The sequence below is a fragment of the Dipteris shenzhenensis genome, chromosome 3 (genome assembly GCF_047967505.1).
Source record: "Dipteris shenzhenensis isolate YYH24624 ecotype China chromosome 3, Dip_SZ_1.0, whole genome shotgun sequence".
Taxonomy (NCBI): Eukaryota; Viridiplantae; Streptophyta; class Polypodiopsida; order Gleicheniales; family Dipteridaceae; genus Dipteris; species Dipteris shenzhenensis.
In genome coordinates, this window is record NC_141598.1 from 16,384,063 (window position 1) to 16,396,708 (window position 12,646).

The window sequence follows — 12,646 nt, forward strand, 5'->3', positions numbered from 1 at the left end:
TTTTTTTTGTTAGTAAATTTTGTCGGTGTTTGTAGATGCTGGGCGAACAACTGTACCCACTGGTTGATCAGTTAGAACATGACCATGCTGGTAAAGTGACTGGTATGCTTCTGGAGATGGATCAGACTGAGGTTCTGCATCTCCTTGAGTCACCTGAAGCTTTAAAATCCAAAGTAGCAGAGGCAATGGATGTATTGCGCCATGCTCAAGCAGTTGCAGCTGCTGCTTCACCAACTGATCAGCTTGCATCCTTGTCATTGAGTGAGCCTCGTGCATCTTGAGTCTGCATCTATCTTCCGGTCAAGCTGAGGGATAGTGGTTGTGACTTGCTGGGGTTCGGAAAATCGTTTGTTCAAGCTCGCCCATCACCGCTCACTAGTAGTTGCTCTTATGGCCAGCAAATTCAACTGATTTTGTTGTTTCATCATCACCGGACTTTTGCTAAGCTCCAAAATTTTGCAAGCCCAAGGTTTGGCTCCTTTTTGTTTGCTGCTTTGTAGAGTTTTTTTGGCTACTGAGTTTATCTTGGCTTCTTCATTTTTCTTCACCTATAATATCTTCCATATTCCTAAACATGTTATTGTTCAGCGGCACAGTCAGTTTGAAGGCTTAAAGGCACTACTTTGTATGATCTATTTTTGGAGGGGCCTCCATATTTTTGAGGAGTAGCCCAGTTCTCTGTCAGGTGCAGAAATTCTTTTGTCAGCTTTTGTGAGAATTATTTTTGTGGACACACATAGTCCACTTCCCAGCCGATCTTGTGGTCTGAAACAAGATATTACATTGGAATATTTATATTGAGTTTGACAAACAGAATAATACTATATCCTGGCTGCTGCACTTGGTAATGCAACAGTTATTCAACAATACTATGTGTTAGCTGTTTGAGGAGGTTGAAGGATGAGTGTTCTCTATTACTCAAAACAAATTCCTAATAGCTATTATTATTGGATGTATTCATGGTGCATTTCTGCAAACTATGAATTCCTTTGCTTTCATTTAATAAGATGCACTCTTCCCTGTTGTTTGGATTCCTCTATACACAGTATATATTGCTCGAAGTTGGTATGTTTCCATAGTATACCCCACTTTTATTTTGATCCAAAGAGTATTTTTATTTTGACCCACAGATTATTGAGGAGACCATAAAATTGGTTGTGGTACCTTTTGTTTTAATGGTTCCTTCTCTACTCAACTATCTATGTGAGCGTGATTGTAATTGTTTGTTTGACTACACTCCTTTTAATTCTCATTGTGCTTGGTACTGTGTAAACGTTAGTATGAAGCAGATCTCTGCTGCATTGCACTTGAGACAAAATGAAGGGTTGCGACTTTAAATGGATGCTTGAACCCTTAATTATGTATTTCTACTGTTATTATTGTTTCTTTTTTTGCTTGAGTATCAGCTTTTGTGGGTTTTGATACATGAGTTTATTTGCTAACAATTTCCTTCACCCTTAATATTTTGATGCTTGCTGCCTTTTTAAGCTCTATTAGAAAAGGTTGGTTCATACTAAAGGCTTTGTAGCACTGTTTTCAGTGATTGCTCCTTTGTGTTTCAAGCCTGGGAGATCTATTAAAATTCATTTCCTTAGAATTCATTGCCAGCTCAGATTGATTTGGAGTGATAGGTCACTTGTCTATCTATAAATCTGTGCACTCAGCCTGAGGTTTGGCCATTGCCTAGCCATTGAAAGTGGTCCTCACAACAAAACTTCAACAGAATTCCAATGCGACTTTGCGTGAATCTGGTAAGCCTCATTCTTTGCCTTACATGAATATATGGATATCCCTAAGGGATTGTATAATAAATTAATAATATGCCCAAACATATCAGTATCCAAAACATCTCCTCTAATACTTTGTCCTATCTTTACAATTAACAGCTATATTCCCGTGCAACATTCAAACTGTACACTCCATAAATGAACCCCATCTACTTTTTTTAATTCCTTTTATTTTTGATATTTTATTTGGCCCTCCCAAGGCCTCTATTGCATTGTCATTTTGCCATTAGAAGGATGAGGTCATCATGTTGTGCTAATGTTACCCACATCTTGTGCTCGTCTTTTTGTATGACATGGGTCATTGGCTGGTCTTCTTCACACCTACTTCCACCTTGTTGGGTTTTCTTCCTCCATGTGAGGCTTTCCGTGACACCTCACCTTACCATGTGGCTTTTTTCTCCTTTTGCTCACTTCCTTCTAAAATCATTCGTTGCATAGAAAGCATCCTCAATGTGGATTCCTTTTTTATTTCAAGGCACAACATTGTTCATCACAAACTCTCAAGTTTTGGTAGAGATTTACTACTTAGTCAGATGTGTTTTGATCATATGAGGCAATCTTTTGATTGTTGGATGTAATGTGAGACTCTCCTCAGTCTCTTCAAATGGTGTCATTAGAGTTTATGGTCCGGCTTGTTTGTCAATGTATACTTCTTAAGCATATTCTTAAGCATATGCAATCTTGTTTCTTGGATGAGTAAATGTCCACAACATACAAACAATGTTTGCATCCACAATACTACCAATGTTTTCATGTGGTATGCCAATGTTCCATCCCATTAACGTACTCCATTGGCTATAATCGTCCCAATACTTCCACATGTTTTTGCAAAGTTTTGCCATGTTTATTTATACAACCCCCCTTTGTAAGGAACATGTACCATGGGTTTTTTTTGGCATCTTTCTCATACAGGTGTCTTTATTTGTATATCACCTTCTAATTGCCCATTTGTAGCTCTAGCATTGGAATCATCAATAATTATGACCTTGTGTTCCCCTTGCATTTGGGATTTTCTTTGGTTGTCAAGTTACATGTACTTTATGCTTGCCTTTCAAGGTTGTCTTGCATGGATCACCTTTCCATGTTTTAACCACTGGAATAATGTGTGCATCCTTAAAATTTGCATGCTTAAAAGTATCAAGTGCAAGTGTATCCAAGTCCTTACCTTGTTGGAGGTGGCAGTGTTACATGGTTGCTAAGAATAACGATGATGATGATAATGACAATAACGATGACAACACCAACACCAATAATGAAGATACTTGATGAGAATGACAGTAATAGCATCAATAACATGAATAGTAGTCAAAACAACAACAATAATAACCATCATATATATCACAAGGTGATAACCATCAAATTAGAGGCAAGGATTAGGATGGAGAAAATTCATGCATGGAAGAGGTAAAGTTTCAAGAAATTGTCAATTATTCCCACCATCACCATCTCTCTTGCCTTGCCTTCCCCTCCCTCTCCCTCTTGAGCCCTCCATGGCTCTCCCCCTCCCCCTTTCCCTCCCTTGCCCTTTGCTGCTTTGAACAAAATGAATAATGGGGGCTCTCGAGAGACCCCCTTTTAATTTGTGTGTGTGTGTGTGTGGGGAGGGGGGGGGGGGGGGGGGGGGTAATGTGTTGTGCTTGGAAGTGTATTGTGTGTATATTGTGAGTTGTGCGTAGGTGTATGATATGGGTGTTTGGGGGCACCATAATGAAAAATGGGGGCTCCTGACATTTTTTTATGTTTGTGTGTATGGGTCATCGATATTCAAGCTATTTTCTCAAGTTTTAGATAAAATCGCCATACTTCTTCATTACAACGAGTTTTTTAAGAGTTTGTAAGTGCTAGAGTCTAAGGATAACTAAAACAAACATGTTTAGATTGCTTTGGAGCTAGATAACCATACTTATTATGATCTATGGCCTCAAATGTAATTTTAGTAAATGCTGACAGAGGCAAAATTTGATCTTTAGCAAATTCTTTGACATGTCTAACAAGTTCCAAACTCAACTATACTTTGTATATGTATTCAATAGGATATTATGGAGTAGCTTGAGTTTTTAGAGGAATGTCCCCATTACTTCCTTTCACTAATCCCCCCCTCTCCCCCCCACCCTCCTAGTTTCCTGTCTCCCCCTTTCTCTCTAGCTACCTTCTCACTAAACTTCTCTCCCTCACTTCCCCCCTCTCTCTCTTATTATCCTCTACCTTCTCTCTATCCTCACTCTCTTTCTCTCCTTCTCTTCTCTATCTATCAAACCATCCCCCCCCCCTCTCTCTCTCCCCCCCTATCATCTCACCCTCTCTCTATCCCTCCTCTTGCTCCTTGTCTCCTCTATCTATCAATCCATCTCACTCTCTATTGTATCTCTCTGTCCCCTATTCCATCTATTGCTCTATTTTTGCCCCCCTTTCTTTCTCTCTATCCATATGCTCTCCCCATTTAATCCCCCCTCTCTCTATGTGTTTATCCTCTACTCACCATATTCCCTACCAACCCCACCTAACTACACCTCTCCCAAACTAACCTCTCCCCAACCTTACCAAAACCCCCTTCTCTCTCTCTTTTCTTTCCCTCTCTCTTGTTTTCTCTCTCTATTTCCCTCTACTCTAACTTCCTCTCTCTATCTATCCCCCCCCCCCCCCTCTCTCTCTCTCTCTCTCTCTCTCTCTCCCTCTCTCCCTCTCTCTCTCTCTCTCTCTCCTCTCTCTTTGTCTCTCTTTGTCTCTCTCTCTCTCTCTCTCTCCCTCCTTTTAGCGTCTCTTACTAACTACACTCCTTAACCTAACTACTCCCCCTAACCTAACTATATTCTCAACTACACTCCCTAACTAGCCCCCCCACCCCACGACTCCACATCTCTCCACGCTTTGTTTTCCTCATCACCCCATGGCTACCACTCGTTGCAACTATCGACTCGCTTATAGTCGTTAGCTATTTAACCCCCTATGCTCCTTCACTTCCTTAGCTTGTTCCCAACCACTCCATACGGCCCCTTGACATGCTTGTACTGTGCTTCCTATCTACTATCCTGCCCCCTTCCCTCCGCATGCTCGTTTGCCATTCCCTGTGTTACAACTAGCCGCTTCCTACCTGTACTCACTTATAACACCTTACTTCACACCCTCACTGATTGCTCACCATCGCTACCCTCTCCACCACGCGCTCCTTTGCTGCCATGATAGTCACCATGGACTCGTAGGTAGTCTCAGACTTAAATCCCTTCTTTTAATCTCATTTTGCATTTCTTTTAAGCTATTTATTTAATACACTTTTTTATTTCTCTCTTCTTTGACCTTTATTTCTACCCCCTTCTAACCGTCCTTATCTCTTTATTTAGTAACACTATAAGGCCATATTTTCCTTTCTTTTATGTCACTCATTATTACTAGAGCTCTAATTTACTAGAGTTCATATTTCCTTTCTTTTTGTAGATCTAATGTACCCAGAGATCATATCACTCTTTTATTCGTCTATTTACTGATACCTCTATTACTCTATTCATCTACTTATTCCTCCCCTTAGTAACACTTCCTTCCCCATCTATCAATACCTTTTCTAACCTCTCTAAATTGTTGACCCTAACTTTTCTAATCCCTAATTTGTTATTTTACCTCCTCTCCCTCCATGGTCTTAAAAGTCCATTTTGAACTTAAATTTAATCATGTCCTTTAGTAAGCTTTTTATTAAATAAGTTTATTTGTAACGATTAATTTTTCCATCCCTTTCTCTTTTCGAATTTCTTCTTCCATAAATTTCCATATGCTTTCTTACTAAATTCATTACCCCCCTTCTTTTGGGCATACCTCTTCTTTATTAATTCCCTCGATAATGATCACAAATTTATTTCTTTTACTTATACCCTTCCCCTAAACTCTTGACTCAAATCAGCTTTAACCTCACAAGTTTACATCAAGCTTGATAAGTTTGTGGTTAACTTCTTTTTTTTATTATGACATCGATAACAAGGGAGGGGTGTTTATGACACCTATTCTCCCAACTAAGGTTGAAGCTGGTTCTTACCATGTTTTCTTGTTGGGTTGGTGGCAGGTATGTAGACTCCCCTCTTTAATAAAAGTGATGCTTGCTGCGGCTTATCAAAGCTCTACCCTTTGGTGCAATTATACATTCTATAGACTTTTGCAAAATGCCTACAACTTGATGACCTTTTTTATAATCATTAGTAGGGTTTCACCTACATGCGTTTCCATTAAATACAATAGTTTTCTCTTTTGAGTCCATTGTCTAAATTGTTTTCATTTCACACACACACACACACACACACACACACACACACACACACACACACACACACACACACACACACACACACACAAACACACACGCACACACACACACACGCACGCACGCACGCACGGACGAACACAGAGAAAACCAAATGGCCATTGCTTTTGGAAAGACATAGAACACCATTTAACCTTAAAAATCAACAACATTCATAAATACTCCCATATACACAGTGATAAAATCTTTCACCCAAATGACATTTGGAAAAACATAGAATACCACCAAACTAACAAAATTCATATAACCCACTCCCATACATACTATTCTACACAAAATTAAGATTTCTCTTCACTAAAGTGTCAATATTTAAGTTTTAACACATAACTTGCCAGAGAAGGGCGTAAGAAATTTCCTAAATATTTGTCATGTGAAGTAGATTAAGTTTTAACTCAAGATATCCCATGAAAGATTAAAAATGAGAATGTGTAGAAATGCATTGAAATGGATCACTGAGGTTTACAAGGACTACATTGATCAATTACGCAAGTAGGCATGACTATACATTTTGAAAGCAATTCAATCAAGATAACCTTTTTAAAACTTTACACACCCACACACACACACCCCCAAAAAAAAAAAAACTTTGCTACTACATGTTGAGGTTTTTTTTTGGGAAGGGGAGTGGGGTATGGTGGCCTTTTGGTGATCAAAATCCCACATGTCATCTTGTGTGATGTCCACATGTCACCCCACTCTACAACCAAATGTCCTTTGAAACGTGTCAAGTCGTCCCTGTCAACCCAAGACAAAAGCGTAACTATGGATTTGGTAACATTAGTTGAGAGAGAGAGAGAGAGAGAGAGAGAGAGAGAGAGAGAGAGAGAGAGAGAGAGTAATAGAATATGGCTACTTTTTATAAAATTTCAAGCCAAAATTGTTCTCACCTTAGACGTATCATCCATAGCATCTTAGATGGAACTATATCATACTGCACCCATGAGCAAAGATATACTACCTTAATAGGTGTATATAAATGGGATCAATTGATTGATTTTACTTGCAAAACAATATTTATGTCCTCATCAACAGTTTTGAAAGTTAAGTCGTTTATAAATGTGAAATGCAATTTCAAAAATATTTCAAACTATAGATGTCACACATGGTAGAGAAGGATCTGACGTAACTAGGGAGAGAACTAAAAAACTAGAGTTCATGGTAGTTAGAGCCACTATTACTTCTATTTTTAGTTCAAAAAGCTCAAAATATCATAACAGGTCAGAAGTAGCATTACCATTTGCTAATACGGGATGTTTGCGTCCATTAAGATGCCCATGAGCATGAGTAAGAACTTGATTTTCATGAGTCACTATGATTAAGAATTGGGACAAATTACCTACATATGAATTTGCCATATTTTTTTTTCCCTCCAAGAAAAAGATTTCTATTAAGTATGAACAAAACCCGCAAGAGCAAGCTCAAAGCGGAATTTGCCATATCCTATGTCAGAAAATGGTTTCGAAGAGACCAAGATCATATAAGGATATTGTTTTGCAGATTTCTCCAAAAATTTTTTTTTTCTCTTTATCTAGCTTGAACTTGGCGTTTGAGCACATTGGTAGGAACCGAATTCGATGTATAAACGGCTATTGAGAGGATGAGCATAACATAATCTTTTCCTTGCAACTTTTAGGGAAGGATGCACATTAATCAATGACACATTGTGAGAGGGTCCAATCTTCAAAACATGCATCGGCGCATACATGGAAGTCTCTCACAAGTGTTGCAGAGAAGTGGCCTACTCACTTCCTTCTTTACGTGTGAAAATTGTAGTTGTGATTAATAATTTAATTATTTTGATGAGAGCTTCTTTCCACTCTTTGAACATGGTTATCTTATATGCACGAGTTTAATCTCTTCATAGGGGCTCGATGGAGGATGACTAGCTATGAAAACTAGGAGAGGAAAGCCATGGAGATGGGAGGCATCCTATTTTGGCTTCTTCCCTTATTTAGATTTCTTCAAACAAGGGATAGAATGTGGCTCATAGGTAGCCAAAAGAGAAGTTTTGGAAAAAAGAAAAACTGAAAAATCATATAGATGGGCATCCACCTGCCCACTACAGCATTGCTCTGACAAGGTAATGCTAATCATCACATGCAACTTTTAATGCCATCATCCCATTGTGCTATGAACTTACATACCGGGTCTTTGAAAACTATTTTGGAGTTGATTATAAGAGAAAGTGGTCTCCATCTGTCACACGTTAGCTCTCCAAGCTTGGGCATAGCACATTAGCTACTTTGAAATGTCATGTAAAAAAAAAAGGAGGAATTACGTGCGCGAAATTTGCCCTTGACATATGACAACGCTGAAGGGGTCTTGGCCCGAGGTATCATAACTTATAAGGGGTATTAGGAAAACCCCATACATACAAATGCTTTTCAAATACCTTGACACTAGAAATTTTGAACAAATAAACAAACCTCCTTATGTTTCTATGAAGGGTTTGATTCTAACAATGATGTAACCCCTTACGTATATAATATGCCCTCACATATGACATTATAGAAGGGCTATTGGCTCAAGGCATAATAACTTATAAGGGTTAGTAGGAAAACCCCTTACATATAAGTGAATTTTCAAATACATTAAAAAATTTGAACAAATAAACAAACCCCTTATGTTTATAACATGTCTATGAAAGGTTGGAGAAAACCCTCGTTGAACACATGTTGTACTGACCTTGAGATCTTCTAACTGTCTAAACCAAGAATATAAGAGTACACATCTATGAGTGTGTGTGTGTGTGAGAGTGTGATTATAAGCTCTCATTCCTTGTTATGTGAAAGAACTCTTGCTTTTCTGAGCTAGCTCATGAAATGGCTCATGCATGGCACTACGCTTACCTTGACATCGTTCTGGTTCCCTCTGGATTGCTCCTCCTCCTCGTCTACCATGCCCAACTCGTCTATCGCGTCCTCAAATTCCCCACCTCTACTGTCATCGGTGTCAATCAGATCAACCGACAAGTTTGGGTCCGCACCATGATGGCGGTTCGTCTCCTCTTCCCCTCCTAATCGCTTCCGTTTATGGATCCTGCATTCTTGTCATTTCGATGAAATTCCGAGAATGGGGCGCGCCAGCTGCACCTCCAGATTGAACTGCTGCTCTTTTCATGGTTGTTTGGTTATTGGAATTTGGCTTTTCATGGTTGTTTTGGTAATCGGAATTTGGAGCTTGAGGCTTGTTCTGATAAGGTTTTTTGGGGCGCTATTTTTGGAACAGGACGGCATGAAAAATGGGGTTCTCGCAGTGCAGACGTTGCGCAACAACATCATGGCCTCCACTCTTCTGGCAACAGCAGCCATCACCCTTTGCTCTCTGATAGGGGTGCTGGTGACCAGCAACAGTAACGGCAACGCCCAAACAAGTCTGGTGTTTGGAGATAAAAACGCTATTACCTCTTCCATCAAGTTGCTCTGTGTCTTGGTGTGCTTTCTGGTTGCATTTTTCTGCAATGTCCAATCCGTCAGGTACTACAGCCATGTGAGCTTCCTAATAAGCATTCCCCTTGGAGATTCAGCACCCGGCCTCAGCCCAGAATATGTTAACAGGGCTATACTTCGAGGTTCCCAGTTCTGGTCAATTGGATTGAGGGCATTTTACTTCTCCTTCCCCATGTTTCTGTGGCTCTTCGGGCCTATTCCGATGTTCATATGCTCTGTGGTGGTGACGACGTTTCTGCACTTCTTAGATACCGCAAAAGATTTCAAGGAAACGTTCAACAGCTTCCATGAAACAAAAACTCTGGACGCCTGATAGGCAAACTAATGAGGCCTACAATTTGTGTACTCCTTGACATTTGGGTGCAAACAGCGCGATTGGTGCAGATGATTCATGGCGTGTTCATGATCGTGAACAGGCCGAATTGATGTAAAAAATGTGAAGGACGGTGGGGGGTCGATAGCAGCTGGATAGGTAGGAGGGATGATGCGAAAGTGAGTGATGAATTCTATGCCACGTTTCCGCCCGTCCCTGCCCAATTGGATCTATCAAAATTGTCTTCAAAATGCTCTTTCTCTCTACCTCTTTCTGTGTGTCTTCTGTTATACGCTACAGAGACGTGAAAGAAAAAGAAGTTACGTGAAATGTGAAGCACGCGGTGAGTTGAACGGTCAAATATCGTTCCTACGGTCCAACATTTCTAACATTTCTTTTGGGAACCACATTAGGCCAGGTTTCACACTCTGCTGGCGGCGGACCGCCTCCAGGTTTTGCAGAAGAAGGCCACCGTCGCCGGCTTGGTGGTTCACTCCACCCGGCGGAAAACTCATCAAGAACATCTGCACTCTTTATTACAACATTACCTTATTGGCTTGGTGGCTGAGGAGATGGGTGTAGACCCCTCGGCACAAGTTTAATACCTAATAAAGCTCTTTCGCGGTTCAGAAATCCATTGCTTGGGCGGCCACCTTACATCGGACAACTTTTCCCCTTTGCGCGTCCGTCCGGGCCCGCGACTTTGATTGGTCAAAGTCGCCCCTTCAGCTTTCTTTTTGGAGGCTGTTCGCACTGACCTAGTCTGAACTAGGCCTTAGTTGAGTTGGTCGGTCATTTTGCTCGTGTGGCTTCAGGTAGAAGTCCTATGAGGAATGGAATGGGAAATACATGAGGGAGTCATTTCCATCACATCAAATGGCGAGCGGCCATTTTATGTGAGGCATTTCCTAGACATAACATGACGAGCGGCACCAACCTCACAAGCCATTTTATGTTGTCGAAATGCCTCCCTCCAGCATTTTCCTCGACATTGTGCCACGAGAGGCGTGACAGTCTTGTCAGGAACTCTGCATTCCGTTGGTTTTCTAGCTCTGATGGTCACCTTCAAGCCATCTTCCAGGATGTTGAAGTGCGAGTTGATGGATTCGCTCTTCCTTAAGATAAGAGCCCGCGATCGAACAATGGAACTAATCTTCCACCTGATCACAGTCCTTGATGGGAAGTTAGAATCCCCTCTGAAGTTAAAAAATCTCTCTTTTCTCCACATCGGTAGTCTATCAGTGGTTGCCCTTGCTGCTTGAGTCAAATCCCCTTCTAATATGCCCACAGGCGTTAGTTACAACGAAGTAAAAACCACTTACAATCTCTCTCTCTCTTTCTCTCTCTCTCTCTCTCTTCCCCTCTTTTCTGGCCAAGGTGTATAAAACTCATTATATCTATAGACATAGGTTTAGACCAAGATAATGTGAATATTAGTCTTACTACTGAAGGGTTACATGCTCATTAAGTGGCCTTTATTAAATGTATGACATGGAGTATGGCAAGCGGCTCTTGTCCCCCATGAATTGTCCCTTATTAGTGTTACTGGAGAGTTACGTGCTCATTAAGTGGGCCTTTATTAAATGTATGACATGGTGTATGGCAGGTGGTTCTTGTTCCCCTATTTACTCTTGATGAACATGAACAGTCTCTTATTCGTTTTACTGAAGGGTTACATGCTCATTAATTGGGCCTTTACTAAATGCATATGACATGATGTATGACAATTGCCTTGCCCCCCCCATTTACTCCTAATGAAGGTGGTTTGTGGATCCTCGAGCGACATACTTACTCCCAAGGCAAATGTTCCCCAATTATTCATGTTGGGCTCTCCCCCCATGAGAAGTGCTCTTGTCCTCCCCTGTCAGAGGGCTGTGGTTTTGCCAACTTGTTTGCTTTGCCTTACAATAATTATTGATTGCTCTATCATCAATTTGAGTACAATTGTGGTAATGTAGGAATTAGTTATTGATGCTGACTATATTTAAATGTATGACAAGGGACTTTACTCCCCAATTTAGTTCCCCTATACGCATCCCTCTCCTCTTCAACTTTACTCCCTTTCTCCCCGCTCCTCTACTCTCCTCTTCTTCCATTTCACCCTTCTCCTCTTCCCTTTTTGATAATTAATAAAGTATTTCATTTTCATGTTATGCTTGAGCTACCTTATATTATATTATAAGAGATATTGCACTACTTTTTGCCACTTTGTTGAAGTTTGCTTTTGAAGTCTCTCTCTCTCTCTCTCTCTCTCTCTCTCTCTCTCTCATGCGCGCGTAGTGAAATATGATGTTTTATTGATTATGCTTTGTATGATGTTTAAGTGTAGAGAATTGTTTATGAAAAATTTATGTCTTTCGAAACCCTATCCCATTGAGTTTTGGTGTATTTAACTCCGTCAGATGATAGTTGGTTCTAGCAACATTCAAAGACAAACTTGGAAGGTGGAGGGGTCTTCAATAGAACTTAGCACGCAAAAACATGTTGCTCAACCATTGCTTTTACCCAATCACTAATTTCTATATCTCATGTGGACTCCCTAATCTCCTTGTGCAAAGGTCTCTTGTGGGGAAGCAATGAGGATAAAAAAGATCCCCTTTGTAAGATGGGACTTTTGCACTCTTCAAAAAGACAATGGAGGACTTTGGGTTGTTGACATACATGTGTTGCCAGTTCACTTGCATCCATGTGGATGAATCGCTCTTTGGTTGAACCTACCTTTATAGTTGCTATTTTGCTACTAAGGGATTTAGCCAAGGTCAAGCCAAAAAGAGCCCCTAAGTGGAGCTCCCTC

At 40.5% G+C, this 12,646-nt stretch overlaps 2 protein-coding genes across 3 annotated transcripts in view; both read left to right on the top strand.

Moving 5' to 3' along the window:
- Nucleotides 1-966, top strand: part of LOC147903435 (polyadenylate-binding protein 2-like) — a 49,680-nt gene extending 48,714 nt beyond the window's left edge. For both annotated transcript variants that reach the window (XM_087398954.1, XM_087398964.1), the window contains one exon: nt 36-966. In XM_087398954.1, the coding sequence (XP_087255080.1) occupies nt 36-281 (246 nt within the window). In that variant the 3' untranslated portion in view covers nt 282-966. The remainder of the gene's footprint in view (nt 1-35) is intronic.
- Nucleotides 967-8,862: 7,896 nt separating this feature from the next.
- Nucleotides 8,863-10,046, top strand: LOC147903436 (uncharacterized). The gene is made up of 2 exons (XM_087372509.1): nt 8,863-9,086; nt 9,319-10,046. Exons 1-2 carry the CDS (start codon nt 8,913-8,915, stop codon nt 9,850-9,852), a joined length of 708 nt encoding a protein of 235 aa, XP_087228635.1. The 5' UTR covers nt 8,863-8,912; the 3' UTR covers nt 9,853-10,046.
- The last annotated feature ends 2,600 nt before the right edge of the window (nt 10,047-12,646 follow it).

Coding starts and splice junctions, on each gene's coding strand:
- LOC147903436 (XM_087372509.1), top strand. CDS start 8,913: ATGGCTCATGCATGGCACTACGCTTACCTTGACATCGTTCTGGTTCCC. Junction 9,087..9,318: donor GGGTCCGCACCATGATGGCG/GTTCGTCTCCTC, acceptor TTTTTGGAACAG/GACGGCATGAAAAATGGGGT.